Source organism: Salmo trutta, chromosome 36 (genome assembly GCF_901001165.1).
Source record: "Salmo trutta chromosome 36, fSalTru1.1, whole genome shotgun sequence".
NCBI classification, from domain to species: domain Eukaryota; kingdom Metazoa; phylum Chordata; class Actinopteri; order Salmoniformes; family Salmonidae; genus Salmo; species Salmo trutta.
In genome coordinates, this window is record NC_042992.1 from 1,397,303 (window position 1) to 1,417,758 (window position 20,456).

Here is a 20,456-nt window from a genome sequence, read left to right on the forward strand (position 1 = left end):
CACATATTACATAATGTGTTCCCCTATAGCTAACAGATAATGTGAGAAAAAGTAATATTCCATAATGTCAGTCATCAGAAAGCATCCGTTGTCCCTCCGGGCCAGTGGGGGCGGAATACCGTGTGTTGCTGTTGGAAACTACAAAATGACGACCGTCGCAAACGCTTAATGGCGGAAAACTCAAGTGAGTGGGAATACTGTGGTTTTTCCAATGTTATGTGGTGTTGTAGCTAAATGTACAGTGCCGTTCGTTAGCTAGCTTTTATCCATAATGTTTTCAACACGTTTAAATAATTACATTGTACTTACTCTTTGCACCAAGCTACTTGTAAGTGTGTGTTTTTCATATGTGTAAATGATGCTATCCAGGATGAAATATTGTTAGCCAGCTAACTGTTAGCTTGCTACTGTAACCAACGTTAGTTAGCTAGCTGGTGCTACTTCCACTGAAACTAAGTTACACATTGTTGTTATTGATCTGTTTCCAGTTTAGAAGTTGCTCATCTCATATACAGAACACAAACAGCTTTCAACTGGCACTTATACTGTCTAACTAGCTAAATAATGTAGATGCGTTTGAAAACCAAGTACTGGTAATGTTAGCTTAGAAGATGCATTTCACTAGCATATAGCGTTAGCTACCGTGTTCTGTGAAAGTAAATAACATCTTGATTTTACAAATAATTTGCAGAAATTTACTGAAGTTGAACGTGCCATTGCAATCATTTTGACAAAACACTCCTGCCAAAGTTGACTCTTCTCTGACCAGTGGAGATGGCAGAGGTTGATCAGGCTGTGGATCTGTCCAAGACAGAGACAGGAGAGGGTGGGAATGGGCATCTGTCTTCCAGTGCAGACCGAAACAGTGGGTCCAGTACAGGACAGAAGTCTACCACCAAGAGGAAGCATGAATATGAGGAAGAGGACGACAGCTCTCCAACTAAGAAACAGGTAAGAAATTGATGAATTATAAAGGATCTGAACTTGTTAAATAGAGAACTATTGAATGATATATCAGTGAATCATCTCCCTCTCTCTCCCCCCGGGCTCCAGCATGGTCACGGAGAGAAGGTGGCGACCCACTACAACACGCTCCAGGAGACCGGCCTCGCTGCCAGGAGCCAGAGCAGAATATTCTACATGAGGAACTTCAACAACTGGCTTAAAAGTGTTCTAATTGGTGAGATTATAAACTACAATTAAAAATGGTTCCACTGTTCATCTGCTAGCTGATTTAAATAATGTATATTCCTCAGGGCAAGTTTGCACTCAGTTAGTCTTTGTGGTCTTGATATCTTGTAAACTAGTGGTCCCTCCCAGGTGAGATCCTGGACACTGTGCGTCAGAGCCACAGAGAGCTGTCTGTTCTGGACCTGGGCTGTGGGAAAGGTGGAGACCTGCTCAAGTGGAGGAAAGGACACATTAGCCGGTTGGTCTGTGCAGGTAGGTACATGACAATATTTAGGCATTTTTTTTCTTCTGTTTGAGTAACAGTCAGCATGATTACAAAAAGCTTGTTCCCAACCAGATCTAGGATCTTTCTCAGTCTTCCCTTGATTGCTTGTGTCCTCTCCTCGCTGGTGTTCTGAGCAGTAGGTAGAGAGGACATGAGAAATAGGGGAAGGCCTGTTGAAAAGAAGCCTTGTGGTGAACTACTGTTTATTTTTCATATGTTGTGTTGTCAGACATAGCAGCAGTGTCGGTGGAGCAGTGCCAGGTTCGTTATGAGTGTATGAGGAAGAGGGGGCATCCTAACGAACGTATCTTCTCTGCAGAGTTCATCACAGCCGACTGTACCAAGGTACAGACACCCCCTCTCTCTACACATAGAACACATGTCACATTGCCTATTGTAGAGGCACCGTGTCACATTATCCTATTGTAGAGGCACCGTGTCACATTATCCTATTGTAGAGGCACCGTGTCACATTATCCTATTGTAGAGGCACCGTGTCACATTATCCTATTGTAGAGGCACCGTGTCACATTATCCTATTGTAGAGGCACCGTGTCACATTATCCTATTGTAGAGGCACCGTGTCACATTATCCTATTGTAGAGGCACCGTGTCACATTATCCTATTGTGGAGGCACCGCGTAAACATTATCCTATTGTGGAGGCACCGCGTAAACATTATCCTATTGTAGAGGCACCGCGTAAACATTATCCTATTGTAGAGGCACCGCGTAAACATTATCCTATTGTAGAGGCACCGCGTAAACATTATCCTATTGTAGAGGCACCGCGTCGCATTATCCTATTGTAGAGGCACCGCGTAAACATTATCCTATTGTAGAGGCACCGCGTAAACATTATCCTATTGTAGAGGCACCGCGTAAACATTATCCTATTGTAGAGGCACCGCGTCGCATTATCCTATTGTAGAGGCACCGCCTCTATTTAATCTGTTTCCCCTTTTTCTTCAGGAGCTGCTGACAGACAAGCTGAAGGATCCTAAGATGGAGTTTGATGTGACCAGCTGTCAGTTTGTGTACCACTACTCCTTTGAGACGCAGCAGCAGGCGGACCTGATGTTGAAGAACGCCTGTGAGAGGCTGAGACCAGGAGGGTACTTCATAGGCACCACACCAGATGCATATGAACTGGTGTAAGTAAATACTTCATAGGCACCACACCAGACATATGAACTGGTGTAAGTAAATACTTCATAGGCACCACACCAGATGCATATGAACTGGTGTAAGTAAATACTTCATAGGCACCACACCAGACATATGAACTGGTGTAAGTAAATACTTCATAGGCACCACACCAGATGCATATGAACTGGTGTAAGTAAATACTTCATAGGCACCACACCAGATGCATATGAACTGGTGTAAGTAAATACTTCATAGGCACCACACCAGACATATGAACTGGTTTAAGTAGATACTTCATAGGCACCACACCAGATGCATATGAACTGGTGTAAGTAAATACTTCATAGGCACCACACCAGACATATGAACTGGTGTAAGTAAATACTTCATAGGCACCACACCAGACATGAACTGGTATAAGTAGATACTTCATAGGCACCACACCAGATGCATATGAACTGGTTTAAGTAGATTCTTCATAGGCACCACACCAGACATATGAACTGGTGTAAGTAGATACTTCATAGTCACCACACCAGACATATGAACTGGTGTAAGTACATACTTCATAGGCACCACACCAGACATATGAACTGGTGTTAGTGGACCTGCTGGTCTGATGGTTACAGTCAGTGGCCAGATGACATGATATCTACCTGATGGCTTGTGTTCTTTTCCTCCTCAGGAAGCGTGTGGAAACCTCAGACTCCAACTCGTTTGGTAACGAGGTGTTCAGCGTGACGTTTCAGAACAAGGGAGCCTACCCTCTGTTCGGTTGTCAGTATGACTTTAATCTGGAGGGGGTGGTCAATGTCCCAGAGTTCCTGGTTTATTTCCCTCTGTTTGAAGAGTAAGTGTTGTGACGTTTTGGTGAAGTGAATCCCCCTGCTTGTGAAAATAGAAGTAGATGTCATTACCAGGGGTTGGAACTGAAATTCATTTCCAATCGTTTAGTTCTGAACAGAACCACTATTTTTTTGGTACCATTACACTGTTCAGACAGGTTCCCATGCTTTTAAAATATCGGTATTACCAGGTTCCCATGCTTTTCAAATATCGGTATTACCAGGTTCCCAGGCTTTTAAAATATCGGTATTACCAGGTTCCCATGCTTTTAAAATATCGGTATTACCAGGTTCCCATGCTTTTAAAATATCGGTATGGATGACTTTCATTCCAGGTTCTGTTTCACTTCATTAAACATTTTATTTTCCGGTGTTCTGTTCTGTTGCCTGAGCTGGTAACCATTTCCAACCCCTGGGCATAACGTTTGTTTTTAACATTTTGTAGGAAGGCAGGGAACGGTCTTGACTTGGTATTTTAGTCATATTGTAATGTTAGAAGATACCAGAAGATGGTGGACAAAGCATGACATGGAATCAGCTATGCATCTGGCAAAACTTTACCTCACAAACAGAATGGTTTCATTGATAACGTCTTTGTATTCAAAGGTAAATACATTTTTATAGTTGCTCTATGTTATGATCCCAAGGTAAAGTGTCACAATGTCTCAGATTCTTGTAAATATACTTTAGATTATATTACCAGAGAGCTAAACTAGTGTTTTCTATTGACAGGATGGCCAAGAAGTACAACATGCGTCTGGTGTTTAAGAAGACGTTCTCCCAGTTCTTTGAGGAGCACATAAAGAACGACCAGCACAAGATGTTGATGCAGAGGATGCAAGCGCTGGAGGTGAGGATCAATATACAGCACCAGTCTAAAGTAGACACACCTACTCATTCAAGGGTTTTTCTTTACTTTGACTATTTTCTACATTGTAAAATAATAGTGAAGACATCCAAACTATGAAATAACACTCATGGAATCATGTAGTAACCAAGAAACTGTTAAACAAATTAAAATATATTTGAGATTCTTCAAAGTAGCCACCTTTTTGCCTTGACACATTTGCAAACTCTTGGCATTCTCTCAACCAGCTTCACCTGGAATGCTTTTCTAATAGTCTTGAAGGAGTTCCCACATATGCTGTTGGCTGCATTTCCTTCACTCTGCGGTCCAACTCATCCCAAACCATCTCAATTGGGTTGAGGCCAGGTCATCTGATGCAGCACTCCATCACTCTCCTTCTTGGTCAAATAGCCCTTACACAGCCTAGAGGTGTGTTGGGTCATTGTCCTGTTGAATAACAAATGATAGTCCCACTAAGTGCAAACCAGATGCGATGGCGTATCGCTGCAGAATGTTGTGGTAGCCAGGCTGGTTAAGTGTGCCATGAATTCTAAATAAATTACTGACAGTGTCACCAGCAAAGCACCATCACACCTCCTCCTCCATGCTTCACGGTTGGAACCACACATGTGGAGATCATCAGTTCAACTTCTCTGCTTCGCACAAAGGCACGGCGGTTGGAATCAAATCCAAAATTTGGACTCTGTATACCACCCCTACCATGTCACAACACAACTGATTGGCTCAAACGCATTAAGAAGGAAAGAAATTCCACAAATTAACTTTTACCAAGGCAGACCTGTTAATTGAAATGCATTCCAGGTGACTACCTCATGAAGCTGGTTGAGAGAATTCCAAGAGTGTGCAAAGCTGTTATCAAGACAAAGGGTAGCTACTTTGAAGAATCTCAAATATAAAATGTATTTTGATTTGTTTAACACTTTTTTTGGATACTACATGATTCCATATGTATTATTTCATAGTTTTGATGTCTTCACTATTATTCTACAATGTAGAAAATAGTCAAAATAAAGAAAAACCCTGGAATGAGTAGGTGTTCTAAAACTTTTGACCGGTAGTGTACATCAATAGTTGAATCAGTTACCTGGACTGATCAATGAAACAGAAATCAAGAACCATGAGGAACCAGGATCTTTGCAAGAAGGTTATTGTATTCAAGACAACGTTTTAAATGTCTGCAGGTGGGGAATTCAAATTGCTGAGACGTTTCCTCAAGTGTTGTTCACTTTCTGCTTAGTATCCCTTCTTTACATTCCCTGTGGTGTCCAAGTCTATTTGCATCAAGTCCACACTGCTTTACCCCATTAGCACTAGCAATAGTCTGCTAAATGTAGCCTTTGCCCACAGTGGTGTCTCATGTTCATTCATGCAGAATAATTAGTGTAATGCTTGTTAGTTAATGATATGACTCTCTGGTACGACACACCAGTACCTCTGGTAATGATATGACTCTCTGGTACAGACACACCAGTACCTCTGGTAATGATATGACTCTCTGGTACAGACACACCAGTACCTCTGGTAATGATATGACTCTCTGGTACAGACACACCAGTACCTCTGGTAATGATATGACTCTGGCACAGACACACCAGTACCTCTGGTAATGATATGACTCTCTGGTACAGACACACCAGTACCTCTGGTAATGATATGACTCTCTCTGGTACAGACACACCAGTACCTCTGGTAATGATATGACTCAGGTACAGACACACCAGTACCTCTGGTAATGATATGACTCTCTGGTACAGACACACCAGTACCTCTGGTAATGATATGACTCTCAGGTACAGACATACCAGTACCTCTGGTAATGATATGACTCAGGTACAGACACACCAGTACCTCTGGTAATGATATGACTCTCTGGTACAGACACACCAGTACCTCTGGTAATGATATGACTCTCTGGTACAGACACACCAGTACCTCTGGTAATGATATGACTCTCAGGCACAGACACACCAGTACCTCTGGTAATGATATGACTCTCTGGTACAGACACACCAGTACCTCTGGTAATGATATGACTCTCTGGTACGACACACCAGTACCTCTGGTAATGATATGACTCTCTGGCACAGACACACCAGTACCTCTGGTAATGATATGACTCTCTGGCACAGACACACCAGTACCTCTGGTAATGATATGACTCTCTGGTACGACACACCAGTACCTCTGGTAATGATATGACTCTCTGGTACAGACACACCAGTACGTCTGGTAATGATATGAAGTGAAGGTAACAGTTCCAATGCAAACTGGACAGAAAAGCTGTACTTTAGATGAATGCAATGCAAAGGTCACACTAATTTATTAAAGCAAACTTTATGATTTGATGAATCAGGAATTGTTTCAATGATGTCCCATAGCTTTTCACATGAGGATTAGACCATTCTTCAGATAGCATGTGTCTGTAGCATCTGAAAACAAGATTTTCACTAGCCCGGAGCGACAGCCTTCAAATTGATAATGTCCCCCATTAATGCTGTCCTGTTTAGGACCTCCGCAGAGAAAGAGGAGTTCTTAACATCAGTAACCAAGGACAAGTCTCTGTGTATGAGTGTATTCTAGACACACTGAGTCTACGGCCACACGTTGTGACTCAACCTGACTCAGTAGAACTTGGCAGTTGCTGTAATTGCGTTGTTGTGTCAGTCTTTCCCGACAGACAACAAGAACAAGTCATCCTCAGACAACCTGGATGATTATGGTCACGCCAAGGAGAAGGCTGACAGCCCCAATGTCAAGCTGCCACTGGTAAGAGAATGAATGTCTGGGGACCTGTTTTCATATTGACAAGCACAGCTCCATGACTAAAATAGATATTTAGATGCAGTGTTTTCAGTGTAAACTGAAACCACAAAGTATGTAGAAAAGATAACGGAACAATATATTTTTCAGTATAAGATCATCTTCAAGAACTAACAATCACCAAAATAAAAAACAGACAGTCAGGGAGTGTCTAAAACACATTTCATGGCATCCATTGATTTAGTGATGTTTGAGTCACTCAGACAGCATAAGAACACTGCAAAATGTGTACAATTGCAGGACATTTGCTTTAAAACAGCCTATTTTATCTCAACCCCATGGCAAAATTTGTGAAATGACTTTATTTAAAAGGGCAATCTGTTATTTAAATACCTATTTGGGCTGTTAAATTAATGATCTAACAATTGATTCTTGAAGAATATAACTTATAAATTCCTCATGAGATTAGTTCAACTGTCGTACCCCATCAGAACCCAAAATATAACCTTGTTTTCTCTAAGGTAAATAATACAATTGTAAACAAACACTCTATAGCCCCAAAACATGGTTAAAACTCTACTTTTGATCTCATGGATGATCAGCCCTTGGATCCATTGATCTGTCTATTCATTTTTGTGGTTACTATTCTCTAGCTCCATCCCTCAGCTTTTTACCAAAACAAGTGGAGGGATGTACAGAAACATTAGAATATTCAATGCTTGACCATGTACAGAAACATTAGAATATTCAATGCTTGACCATGTTCAGAAACATTAGAATATTCAATGCTTGACCATGTTCAGAAACATTAGAATATTCAATGCTTGACCATGTACAGAAACAGCATTGTGACCATTTATGTCTTGCCTCTTGTCTGTTCTGTACAGGGAACATTGAGCAAGTCTGAGTGGGAGGCAACAAGTATGTACCATGGGTTTTGTTTCTAACCTTTTTGTGTGTTATTTCTAACCAGTCATGTTAATTGCTTCTGCTAACAGTTAGTCATTAGTTCAGGGTTGACTCTTCAGGTAACAATTCTAAGTATTAATCTACTGTTTCTAATCTAACTTTACAGTGTAGTAAACGTCAGTAAAGGCTGAAATGTATTGTTTCACAGCTAAAGATGTATAGATGAATGTATGTTACATAATGTTTACTTCATAAGTCTGTCTGGTGTAGAGACTTAATGAAGTAGTGTTATAAATTGTTACATGGCTTGGTCGTGGATATTAGGCATAGTACTGTCATAATGATATCTCTACAGAATCTCCTATAGGACAATATTCAACTTTTAAAGGCCCAGTGCACTCAAAAATGTGACTTTCATATATATGTCCACACTGAGGTTGGAATAATACTGTGACATTGTGAAAATGGTATGGTATAAGAGCTGTTTGAAAAGACTGCTTGAAATTTCAGCGTGTTTTGGCGGGATGTAGTTTTGGCCTGCCTGGTGATGTAGTGGGGTCATCCATGTGTATATTATATATAACTCACATGCGACCAATGAATCGACTATCTAATTAATATAATTAAAGTCTATCTGATTCCATTTAACATTATAGTAAAACCATTTTATTTTATTTATTTATTTCACCTTTATTTAACCAGCTGGCAAGTTGAGAACAAGTTCTCATTTACAATTGCGACCTGGCCAAGATAAAGCAAAGCAGTTCGACAACATACAAAAACACAGAGTTACACATGGAGTAAAACAACATACAATCAATGATGCAGTAGGAAAAAAAAAAATAAGACTATATACAATGTGAGCAAATGATGTGAGATAAGGGAGGTAAAGACAAAAAATGCCATGGTGGCAAAGTAAATAAAGTATAGCAAGAAAAAACACTGGAATGGTAGATTTGTAGTTTGAAGAAAGTTCAAAGTTAAAATATAAATAATATGGTGCAAAGGAGCAAAATAAATAAAATAAATAAATACAGTAGGGGAAGAGGTAGTAGTTTGGGCTAAATTATAGATGGGCTATGTACAGGTGCAGTGATCTGTGAGCTGCTCTGACAGCTGGTGCTTAAAGCTAGTGAGGGAGATAAGTGTTTCCAGTTTCAGAGATTTTTGTAGTTCGTTCCAGTCGTTGGCAGCAGAGAACTGGAAGGAGAGACGACCAAAGGAGGAGTTGGCTTTAGGGGTGACCAGAGAGATATACCTGCTGGAGCGCGTGCTACAGGTGGGTGCTGCTATAGTGACCAGTGAGCGGAGATAAGGGGGGACTTTACCTAGCAGGGTCTTGTAGATGACCTGGAGCCAATGTGTTTGGCGACGATTATGAAGCGAAGGCCAGCCAACGAGAGCGTACAGGTCGCAGTGGTGGGTAGTATATGGGGCTTTGGTGACAAAACAGATGGCACTGTGATAGACTGCATCCAGCTTGTTGAGTAGGGTATTGGAGGCTATTTTGTAAATGACATCGCCGAAGTCGAGGATTGGTAGGATGGTCAGTTTTACGAGGGTATGTTTGGCAGCATGAGTGAAGGATGCTTTGTTGCGAAATAGGAAGCCAATTCTAGATTTCACTTTGGATTGGAGATGATTGATGTGAGTCTGGAAGGAGAGTTTATAGTCTAACCAGACACCTAGGTATTTGTAGTTGTCCACAAATTCTAAGTCAGAACCGTCCAGAGTAGTGATGCTGGATGGGCGGGCAGGTGCAGGCAGCGATCGGTTGAAGAGCATGCATTTAGTTTTACTTGTGTTTAGGAGCAGTTGGAGACCACGGAAGGAGAGTTGAATGGCATTGAAGCTCGTCTGGAGGGTTGTTAACACAGTGTCCAAAGAAGGGCCAGAAGTATACAGAATGGTGTCGTCTGCGTAGAGGTGGATCAGAGATTCACCAGCAAAACCATGCGCAATCAAGTATTATGCATTTGCCGACTAAGATCAAGAAATGGTCATGAGAAGCAAATATCAAAGCTTTGTATTATTTAATAACTTAATCAAAGGAATGGACACATACAAAGCAATACTGACATTAACAAAGCATAATTATAGGCATATACACTGAACATAAATATAAACGCAACATGTAAAGTGTTGGTCCCATGTTTCATCAGCTGAAATAAAAGATCCCAGAAATGTTCCATATCCACAAAAAGCTGATTAATCTCAAATTTTGTGCAGAAATCTGTTCACATCCCTGTTAGTGAGCATTTCTCCTTTGCCAAGATATGACACACCTGTCAGCTTCTTGATAATCCATCCTGCCAATTAAACAGAATGATTATTACACAGGTGCACCTTGTGCTGGGGACAAAAGGCCACTCTAAAATATGCAGTTTTGTCACAACACGATTCCACAGATGTTTTGAGGGAGTGTGCAATTGGCATGCTGATTGCAGGAACGTCCACCAGAGCTGTTGCCAGAGAATTAAATGTTAATATCTCTACCATAAGCCACCTCCAAAGTTGTTTTAGAGAACTTGGCAGTACATCCAACCGGCCTCACAACCGCAGACCACGTGTACGGCGTCGTGTGGGTGAGCGGTTTGCTGATGTCAACGTTGTGAACAGAGTGTCCCGTGGGGTTGTGGTATGGGCAGGCATAAGCTACGGACAACAAACACCTTTTGCATTTTATCGATGGAAATGTGAATGCACAGAGATACCGTGACGAGATCCGGCCATTCATCCGCCGCCATCACCTCATGTTTCAGCATGATAATGCATAGTCCCATGTTGCAAGGATCTGTACACAATTCCTGGAAGCTGAAAATGTCCCAGTTCTTCCATTGGCCTGCATTCTCACCAGACATGTCACCCATGTTTGGGATGCTCTGGATTGACGTGTAAGACAGTGTTCCAGTTCCCGCCAATATCCAGCATTTTCGCACATTGAAGGGGAGTGGGACAACATTCCACAGGCCACAATCAACAGCCTGATCAACTCTGTGAAGGAGATGTCGCGCTGCATACGGCAAATGGTGGTCACACCAGATACTGACTGGTTTTCTGATCCACGCCCCTACCTTTTTTTAAGGTATCTGTGACCAACAAATTCATATCTGTATTCCCAGTCATGTGAAATCTATAGATTAGGGCCTAATGAATTTATTTCAATTGACTGTTTTTTGCTTATGAAGTGTAACTCGGTAACATTTTTGAAATTGTTGCATGTTGTGTTTATATGTTCAGTATAGGTCCTAGGTTAACTTACAAGACCAAGCATGAAAAAAGAGATGCCTAATAGGCCAAAGACCTAGGACATGAGAATTCCTGGATGGACTCGATACAGGATTAGAGACAGAACAATGGGGTTTCATTCCATTTAGAACATTTGAAGGTGTAACTTTTCAACCCAAATAGAAGTGTATGAAACAAACCTAGGCTACTGTATATAAATAGCTATATGGTGGTAGTCAAGCTGAGGTGAATCAATAAACATTGTGATTAGCTAGGTAGCTAACGTCAGATGGCTGACTGGTCCTTGGGCATTGTCTTTGGCCATGCGGCTAGAGGTGACCGAGAGCTCTTAAATTAGGGCCGAGCCTACAGTAACATCACCAGCCGGTAAATTAGTTTGTAGACCAATAAGAGAGTTCCAAACCTCTCTGCCAATGACAGCTAGTTTTCCCTCCCCACTCAGATCACTAACAGACAGTCATAGCAAAATTCTTGCTTGAGAAATTGCTCTTGCTAAGAAGCTATTTTTGTTTCAAAATCACAGTAAGGTACACTATATATACATGTATGTGGACGCCCCTTCACGTTAGGGGATTCTGCTATTTCAGCCACACCAGTTACTGACAGGTGTATAAAATCGAGCACACAGCCATGCAATCTCCATAGACAAACATTGACAGTAGAATGGTCAACTGTAAGTGCTCTTATTGTGAAGTTGAAACGTAAAAATTGTCTGTCGTTGGTTGCAACACTCACTACCGAGTTCCAAACTACCTCTGGAAGCAACGTCAGCACAAGAACTGACGTCGCCGCCATTGTACTCTGGAGCAGTGGAAGCGCGTTCTCTGGAGTGAAGAATCACGCTTCACCATCTGGCAGTCCAATGGATGAAGCTGTGTTTGGCGGATGCCAGGAAAACGCTTCCTGACCCAACGCATAGTGCCAAGTGTAAAGTTTGGTGGAGGAGGAATAATTGTCTGGGGCTGTTTTTCATGGTTTGGACCCATTAGTTCCAGTGAAGGGAAATCTTAACGCTGCAGCATACAATGACATAGACGATTCTGTGCTACCAGCTTTGTGGCAACAATTTGCGGAAGGCGGTTTCCTGTTTCAGCATGACAATGCCCCGTGCACAAAGTGAGGTCCATACAGAAATGGTTTTTTGAGATAAGTGTGGAAGAACTTGACTGGCCTGCACATAGCCCTGACCTCAACTCCATCGAACACCTTTGGGTTGAATTGGAAGGCTGACTGCGAGCCAGGCCTAATCACCCAACATCAGTGCCGACCTCAGTAATGCTCTTGGGGCTGAGTGGAAGCAAGTCCCCTCAGCAATGTTCCAACATCTAGTGGAAAGCCTTCCCAGAAGAGTGGAGGCTGTTATAGCAGCAAAGGGGGACCTACTCTATAGTGATGCCCATGATTTTAGAATGAGATGTTCAACGAGCAGGTGTCCAGATACTTTTGGTCATGTAGTGTACTTAATCGTTACCCAGAAATGATTTGCTATTGAGATTAAAACGGCTGCAATGGACCTTTTTAATATATTTTTTTATTTTTTCTACAATGTAGGAAAGAGTAAAAATAAAAACCCTTGATTGAGTAGGTTAGTGTCCAAACTTTTGACTGGTACTGTATATCTACTGAAATAGGACACATCCTGCTTCTGTTTGAGTGTTTGTTTAATAGCCTACTGATTTTGTGAGTATCAAGCCTCAAGCAACCACATGTCAGATGAACAATTTCACAAATTGGTCTGTTTTTAATATTTGCTGTAGTAAAGGCTTCATACCTTTTTGTTTCTGTTAAAACAGCCTCTGGTATTACTTATTTACTTAAAAAGCACATGGAATCGGATATTTTCAAGGCAGATTTAAACCACATTCATACGTGGTTTGAAATCAGATACAAATCTGATTCATGGCCATGGGACTTGTCTGAACGGTTAAATCAGATTTATCTGTCAAGTGTTTTTTAGACTGTTTATCATATCGTAGCTTGCTAGCTACTCTGTTTACAGTTTGACAATACATGTATGTGGTAGCTAACTGGCTTGTTAATTGTTAACAAAAACAAATTAATAAATGTGTTAGCAAGCTAAACAGCTAGCTAGCTTGTTGACTGTTGTGGCTAGCCCCTCAAAGTTGAAAGTTGGATCATCTTTGAGGCTTTGAGTGTTCTTCCACTATGATCTCGAACAAAGAAAGTTGATATGAAAACCAATAGAACAGGAGATAAATGCTGGGAATGTCTTTTATAAATGAATCGCTTTAATTATGAGTTGAGCTTGAGAAATAAAAATAGTAGCTCTTTTAAATCGTGACCATCAAAACAGTTAACATTTAGAATTATTTGTTGTGCAATGACTGTGCTTAAAAGTACATTGAGAGTTGCTCTCTCGCTGTCTGACAGGTGCTCCTCCAACTAGGCTGTGTGATAAACAAGAATCATGAAGACTAATGAAAATACACACACGGCAATTTAATTCCACTAAATTATGCAAATTAACCCTATAGACTGACCGGTGTAATGTATTTTCAGCAGCTAACCAATTAACGGTTAAACGTTAACATCCCATAACCTTAGTGTGATTGTTTCTTTTTGACCATTTGAATAAAAACAACAATAGTTTCTTAGCAAAGAGCAATTTCTCAAGCAAGAATTTTGCTAGGATTATTTGGGAGTGGTCTGAGTGGGGAGGAGAACTGAAAACTAGCTGTTATTGGCAGGGAGCTTTGGAACTCTTTCTTATTGGTCTGTTAACTAATTTACTGCCAGGTGACGGCACCAGGCAGGTCAAAACTCCATCCCACCTAAACAGGCTGAAATTATAGGCAGTCTTTTCAAACAGCTCCTAAACTAAAAGGGCATTATCATTTTCACAATTTCACAGTATTATTCCATCCTCAGTATGGAATAGGAATATCAGGTTTTTGATCTATTAACGTCTCACGTGTATCAACCTGTATACAGGGCATTCGGAAAGTATTCAGACCCCTTCACTTTTTTTCACATTTTCTTACATTGCAGCCTTGTTTTAAAATGGATTAAATTCATGTTTTTCCCTCATCAATCTACACACAATACCCCATAATTACAAAGCGAGAACAGATTTTTGGACATTTTTGCAAATGTATTACAAATAAAAAACAGACCTTATTTAAGTATTCAGACCTGTTGCTATGAGGCTCCAAATTGAGCTCAGGTGCATCCTCTTTCCATTGGTCATTCATGAGATGTTTCTACAACTTGATTGGAGTCCACCTTTTGGTAAATTCAATTGATTGGACATGATTAGGAAAGGCACACCTGTCTACATGTCAGAGTAAAAACCAAGCCGCGAGGTTGAAGGAATTGTCCGTAAAGCTCAGAGACAGGATTGAGTCGAGGCACAGATCTGGGGAAGGGTACCAAAAAATGTCTGCCGCATTGGTCAAGGAGGTGTCTTGGAACCCGATGGTCACTCTGACAGAGCTCCAGAGTTCCTCTGTGGAGATGGGAGAACCTTTCAGAAGGACAACAATTTCTGCAGCACTATACCAGTCAGGCCTTCATGGTTGAGTGGCCAGACTGAAGCCACGCCTCAGTAAAAGGCACATGACAGCACGCTTGGAGTTTGCCAAATGGCACATAAAGAACTCTGACCATGAGAAACAAGATTCTCTGCACTGATGAAACCAAGTTTTAACTCTTTGGCCTGAATACAAAGAGTCACGTCTGTAGGAAACCAGGCACCGCTCATCACCTGACCAATACCATCCCTACAGTGACGCATGATGGTTGCAGCATTATGCAGTGGGGATGTTTTTCAGCGGCACGGACTGGGAGACTAGTCAGGTTTGAGGGAAAGAGGGAAAGATGAACGGAGCAAAGTACAGAGATCCTTGATGAAAACCTGCTCCAGAGCGCTCAGGACCTCAGACTGGGGTGAAGATTCACTTTCCATCAGAACAACGACATTAAGCACACAGCCAAGACAATGCAGAATTGCTTCGGGACAAGACTCTGAATGTCCTTGAGTGGCCCAGCCAGAAAACGGACTTGAACCCGATTTGAACATCTCTGAAGAGACCTGTAAAAAGCTGTGTCCAACCTGACACAGATTGAGAGGATCTTCAGAGAAGAATAGGATAAGCTCCCCAAATACAGGTGTGCCAAGCTTGTAGCGTCATACCCAAGAAGACTTCAACAAAGTACTGAATACTTATGTAAATGTAATACTTACGTTTAAAAAAATGTAAATAAAAAATAAAAATATTAATTTGCAAAAATTTCTGCAAACCTGTTTTTGCGTTGTCATTATGGGGTATTGTGTTGTCATTATGGGGTATTGTGTTGTCATTATGGGGTATTGTGACGTCATTATGGGGTATTGTGACGTCATTATGGGGTATTGTGACGTCATTATGGGGTATTGTGACGTCATTATGGGGTATTGTGACGTCATTATGGGGTATTGTGACGTCATTATGGGGTATTGTGACGTCATTATGGGGTATTGTGACGTCATTATGGGGTATTGTGACGTCATTATGGGGTATTGTGACGTCATTATGGGGTATTGTGACGTCATTATGGGGTATTGTGACGTCATTATGGGGTATTGTGACGTCATTATGGGGTATTGTGACGTCATTATGGGGTATTGTGACGTCATTATGGGGTATTGTGTTGTCATTATGGGGTATTGTGACGTCATTATGGGGTATTGTGTTGTCATTATGGGGTATTGTGTTGTCATTATGGGGTATTGTCATTTCATTATGGGGTATTGTGTTGTCATTATGGGGTATTGTGTTGTCATTATGGGGTATTGTCATGACATTATGGGGTATTGCCATGTCATTATGGGGTATTGTGTTGTCATTATGGGGTATTGTCATGTCATGGGGTATTGTCATGTCATGTCATGGGGTATTGTGACGTCATTATGGGGTATTGTGACGTCATTATGGGGTATTGTGTTGTCATTATGGGGTATTGTCATGTCATTATGGGGTATTGTCATTTCATTATGGGGTATTGTCATTTCATTATGGGGTATTGTGTTGTCATTATGGGGTATTTGTCATGTCATTATGGGGTATTGTGTTGTCATTATGGGGTATTGTCATGTCATTATGGGGTATTGTGTTGTCATTATGGGGTATTGTCATGTCATTATGGGGTATTGTCATGTCATGTCATGGGGTATTGTCATGTCATGTCATGGGGTATTGTCATGTCATTATGGGGTATTGTGACGTCATTATGGGGTATTGTGACGTCATTATGGGGTATTGTGACGTCATTATGGGGTATTGTGACGTCATTATGGGGTATTGTGTTGTCATTATGGGGTATTGTGTTGTCATTATGGGGTATTGTGTTGTCATTATGGGGTATTGTGTTGTCATTATGGGGTATTGTGTTGTCATTATGGGGTATTGTCATGTCATTATGGGGTATTGTCATGTCATTATGGGGTATTGTCATGTCATTATGGGGTATTGTGTGTAGATTGAGGGCGGGAAAGAATTTCATCAATTTTAGAATAAAGCTGTAACGTAACAATGTAGAAAAAGTGAAGCAGTCTGAATACTTTCCGAATGCACTGTATAAATATAACACAAGTAAATCACGTTTTTGACTGCACTAGGCCTTTAAGCAAGAACATGTAAGTCAATATTATTGGTTGGACCAAATTCTTCTGCTCTGAGTTGAGGTTGTGACACTGCAGTGGCTTGTCTGCTAATGAGTTTTAATTCAATTATGTTTGATTGATTAATATCTCTTTAATACTCTTCCTGGATCCCAGGATATGCACTAGCTAATGAGGACCCTGTTAAATTTAACTCTTTCTTCCATCTCTCTCTCCATCACTCTCTCTCAGGCATATACCTGGTGTTTGCATTTGAGAAAATGTCCTGAATGCCAGAGAAGAGAACCCCAGTTTGACAGGTCGACTCGTCAATATTACACTGTTTTTTTGTTTGGTATGTTTGGGGGGGGATTTTTTTTTTAAAGAACTGACTTGCAGCCCACTCTGAGGTGCTTTGGGCAGAGCATGGTAAAAAAAAATGTAGTTTTAATGTTTTCTTGTTGTGAAATATTATTGGTTTGAGTAAGCTTGTGTTGGCCTATCTATCCATCCATCAATCTATCCTCTGGTTCTTATTATATCAGCTACAGCCAGACTGTTGTCATCATCTGTAGCTCATATCTGTCCAGTTTTTACTTCACCTTTCTCCTGGTCATTTAACCTAGTGATGTCCTTTCTCCTGGTCATTTAACTGGAGTGATGTGTATTATACAACGGGTGGGTCTAATCCTAAATGCTGATTGGTTAAAAGCGCATTCCAGCCGGTGTCTATTCCACAAGTTACCACCGGCTAAATCTATGACGTTAAAATGCCTATTTACTCTGTAACATCTGACTGCGCAATCCACTGTCTCATCAGCCCAGCCAGGCAATTTATAAACTTGATCTCCACTATAAAAAGCATCTAGACATTATCTCACATTTCTTTTAGACTAACATTTTAGTTTTCAACAGTCCTTTAAGAGTTTCAGTAACATGCTATTTATTATTTAAGTGATAATGCCCTCAAAGCCGGTGTTTTGAAGGTATATTGGCATGGTTTGCTGGCCCGAGACGACACACCCGTGCCAATATGTCCTCCAAACACCGCCTTTCAGGGCATTATCACCTCAATAATAAATAGGATGTTACTGAAACTTAAATGACATTTGAGGATGCATAGCACAGGCATCAAAGTAGTCGTATACATTTTCACATTTCAGAATTGCAAATGATGGGCAGCTTTGGGTACTGGCTCAAACACAAATTTCTACCAGATTTGGACAATTTCCAGGTAGAAGCCTATTTCTCGGGCCCATAACATGAAAGTCTGTTACAACAGGATGTTATATCAGTGGTACTCTGTCCTATAAAGGATGGGTGTCTGCAGTCCAGTCTCACTGCTGAATTGATTCTTCAAGAGGATTAGATCAGTGGATTGATGCTAGTTCGAAGTAGGAAGACCTTCTAGAGGTAGTTTAAGGCTCAACTATGATTCAGGTAATCATCCTGAAGACCTAATCAACACATCAAACCTTTATGTAACCCTATGTTGATTACCTGGTGTATGTATACCTTCTGTCTATTCTCTATCTAGTGCACTACTATTGACCAGGGCCCATTGGCCCCCCCAAGGAATTTAGCTAAAATGAGTTGAATTGAGGAAACCTGTTCCAAAGTATTCCCACAAATAAAAAATAAAAAGAACATGTGATCGTCTGTCAATGTAATCAAGGTATGAAATGATTGTCATGTTCAATTACAATGTATTTTTGGGCCTGTGGCTAAATCTAGTTGCCACACACATATATATATATATATATATATATAGATCTGAATGAATGAAATAATCTTAAATACTTTTTTCTTTACATAGTTGAATGTGCTGACAACAAAATCACACAAAAATAATAACTGGAAATTCAATTTATCAACCCATGGAGGTCTGGATTTGGAGTCACACTCAAAATTAAAGTGGAAAACCACACTACAGGCTGATCCAACTTTGATGTAATGTCCTTAAAACAAGTCAAAATGAGGCTCAGTAGTGTGTGTGTCCTCCACGTGCCTGTACGACCTCCCTACAACGCCTGGGCATGCTCCTGATGAGGTGGCGGATGGTCTCCTGAGGGATCTCCTCCCAGACCTGGACTAAAGCATCCGCCAACTCCTGGACAGTCTGTGGTGCAACGTGGCGTTGGTGGATGGAGCGAGACATGATGTCCCAGATGTGCTCAATTGGATTCAGGTCTGGGGAACGGGCGGGCCAGTCCATAGCATCAATGCCTTCCTCTTGCAGGAACTGCTGACACACTCCAGCCACATGAGGTCTAGCATTGTCTTGCATTAGGAGGAACCCAGGGCCAACCGCACCAGCATATGGTCTCACAAGGGGTCTGAGGATCTCATCTCGGTACCTAATGGCAGTCAGGCTACCTCTGGCGAGCACATGGAGGGCTGTGCGGCCCCCCAAAGAAATGCCACCCCACACCATGACTGACCCACCGCCAAACCGGTCATGCTGGAGGATGTTGCAGGCAGCAGAACGTTCTCCATGGCGTCTCCAGACTCTGTCACGTCTGTCACATGTGCTCAGTGTGAACCTGCTTTCATCTGTGAAGGGCACAGGGCGCCAGTGGCGAATTTGACAATCTTGGTGTTCTCTGGCAAATGCCAAACGTCCTGCACGGTGTTGGGCTGTAAGCACAACCCCCACCTGTGGATGTCGGGCCCTCATACCACCCTCATGGAGTCTGTTTCTGACCGTTTGAGCAGACACATGCACATTTGTGGCCTGCTGAAGGTCATTTTGCAGGGCTCTGGCAGTGCTCCTCCTGCTCCTCCTTGCACAAAGGTGGAGGTAGAGTACCTGCTGCTGGGTTGTTGCCCTCCTACGGCCTCCTCCACGTCTCCTGATGTACTGGCCTGTCTCCTGGTAGCGCCTCCATGCTCTGGACACTACGCTGACAGACACAGCAAACCTTCGTGCCACAGCTCGCATTGATGTGCCATCCTGGATGAGCTGCACTACCTGAGCCACTTGTGTGGGTTGTAGACTCCGTCTCATGCTACCACTAGAGTGAAAGCACCGCCAGCATTCAAAAGTGACCAAAACATCAGCCAGGAAGCATAGGAACTGAGAAGTGGTCTGTGGTCACCACCTGCAGAACCACTCCTTTATTGGGGGTGTCTTGCTAATTGCCTATAATTTCCACCTGTTGTCTATTCCATTTGCACAACAGCATGTGAAATGTATTGTCAATCAGTGTTGCTTCCTAAGTGGACAGTTTGATTTCACAGAAGTGTGATTGACTTGGAGTTACATTGTGTTGTTTAAGTGTTCCCTTTATTTTTTTGAGCAGTGTATAATGTAATAATAATAAGTTATATATGGGGGATTGGAAATGATGCAGACAATTACATTTATAGAAGCCAGATCTTTCTGCAATATTAAGGCTGATCCTGAGGAACTGCCTACCTGCCACTAGTGGTGATCACAGAGCTGCATGCAGTACCTTCCCTGAGACTAGTAGCTGGTCCCATTTAATTCCTTCCTCTTTGGCTGATCTGAAGGTTCTGGATAGGTATAAGCAGAGTAGTGGTGGTGCTGCCTCCATATTGCTCCCCCTTATAGATCTGCTAACATGGAAGGTTTAGGGTTAATGGGACTGAAATGGGTTCA

At 41.7% G+C, this 20,456-nt stretch overlaps 1 protein-coding gene across 2 annotated transcripts; it reads left to right on the top strand.

Annotated features, from left to right (window-relative positions):
• The first annotated feature begins 77 nt into the window (after positions 1-77).
• On the top strand, positions 78-18,499 carry rnmt (RNA (guanine-7-) methyltransferase). 2 transcript variants are annotated; one of them, XM_029736185.1, is made up of 11 exons: positions 78-184; positions 692-951; positions 1,054-1,180; positions 1,321-1,443; positions 1,686-1,801; positions 2,428-2,609; positions 3,290-3,454; positions 4,182-4,299; positions 6,982-7,083; positions 7,965-7,998; positions 17,087-18,499. In XM_029736185.1, the coding sequence occupies exons 2-11, from the start codon at positions 775-777 to the stop codon at positions 17,122-17,124; spliced, it is 1,182 nt and encodes a 393-aa protein (XP_029592045.1). In that variant the 5' UTR covers positions 78-184; positions 692-774; the 3' UTR covers positions 17,125-18,499. The 2 variants fall into 2 exon arrangements, with proteins under 2 accessions (XP_029592045.1, XP_029592046.1); XM_029736186.1 differs by lacking the exon at positions 78-184 and adding an exon at positions 215-328.
• Positions 18,500-20,456: the final 1,957 nt, after the last annotated feature.

Excerpts from the sequence above, each read along its gene's own strand:
- rnmt (XM_029736185.1), top strand. The coding sequence starts at position 775 with ATGGCAGAGGTTGATCAGGCTGTGGATCTGTCCAAGACAGAGACAGGA. Across the intron at positions 2,610-3,289 it reads CCAGATGCATATGAACTGGT|GAAGCGTGTGGAAACCTCAG; the intron begins GTAAGTAAATAC and ends TTTCCTCCTCAG. Across the intron at positions 7,999-17,086 it reads GTCTGAGTGGGAGGCAACAA|GCATATACCTGGTGTTTGCA; the intron begins GTATGTACCATG and ends ACTCTCTCTCAG.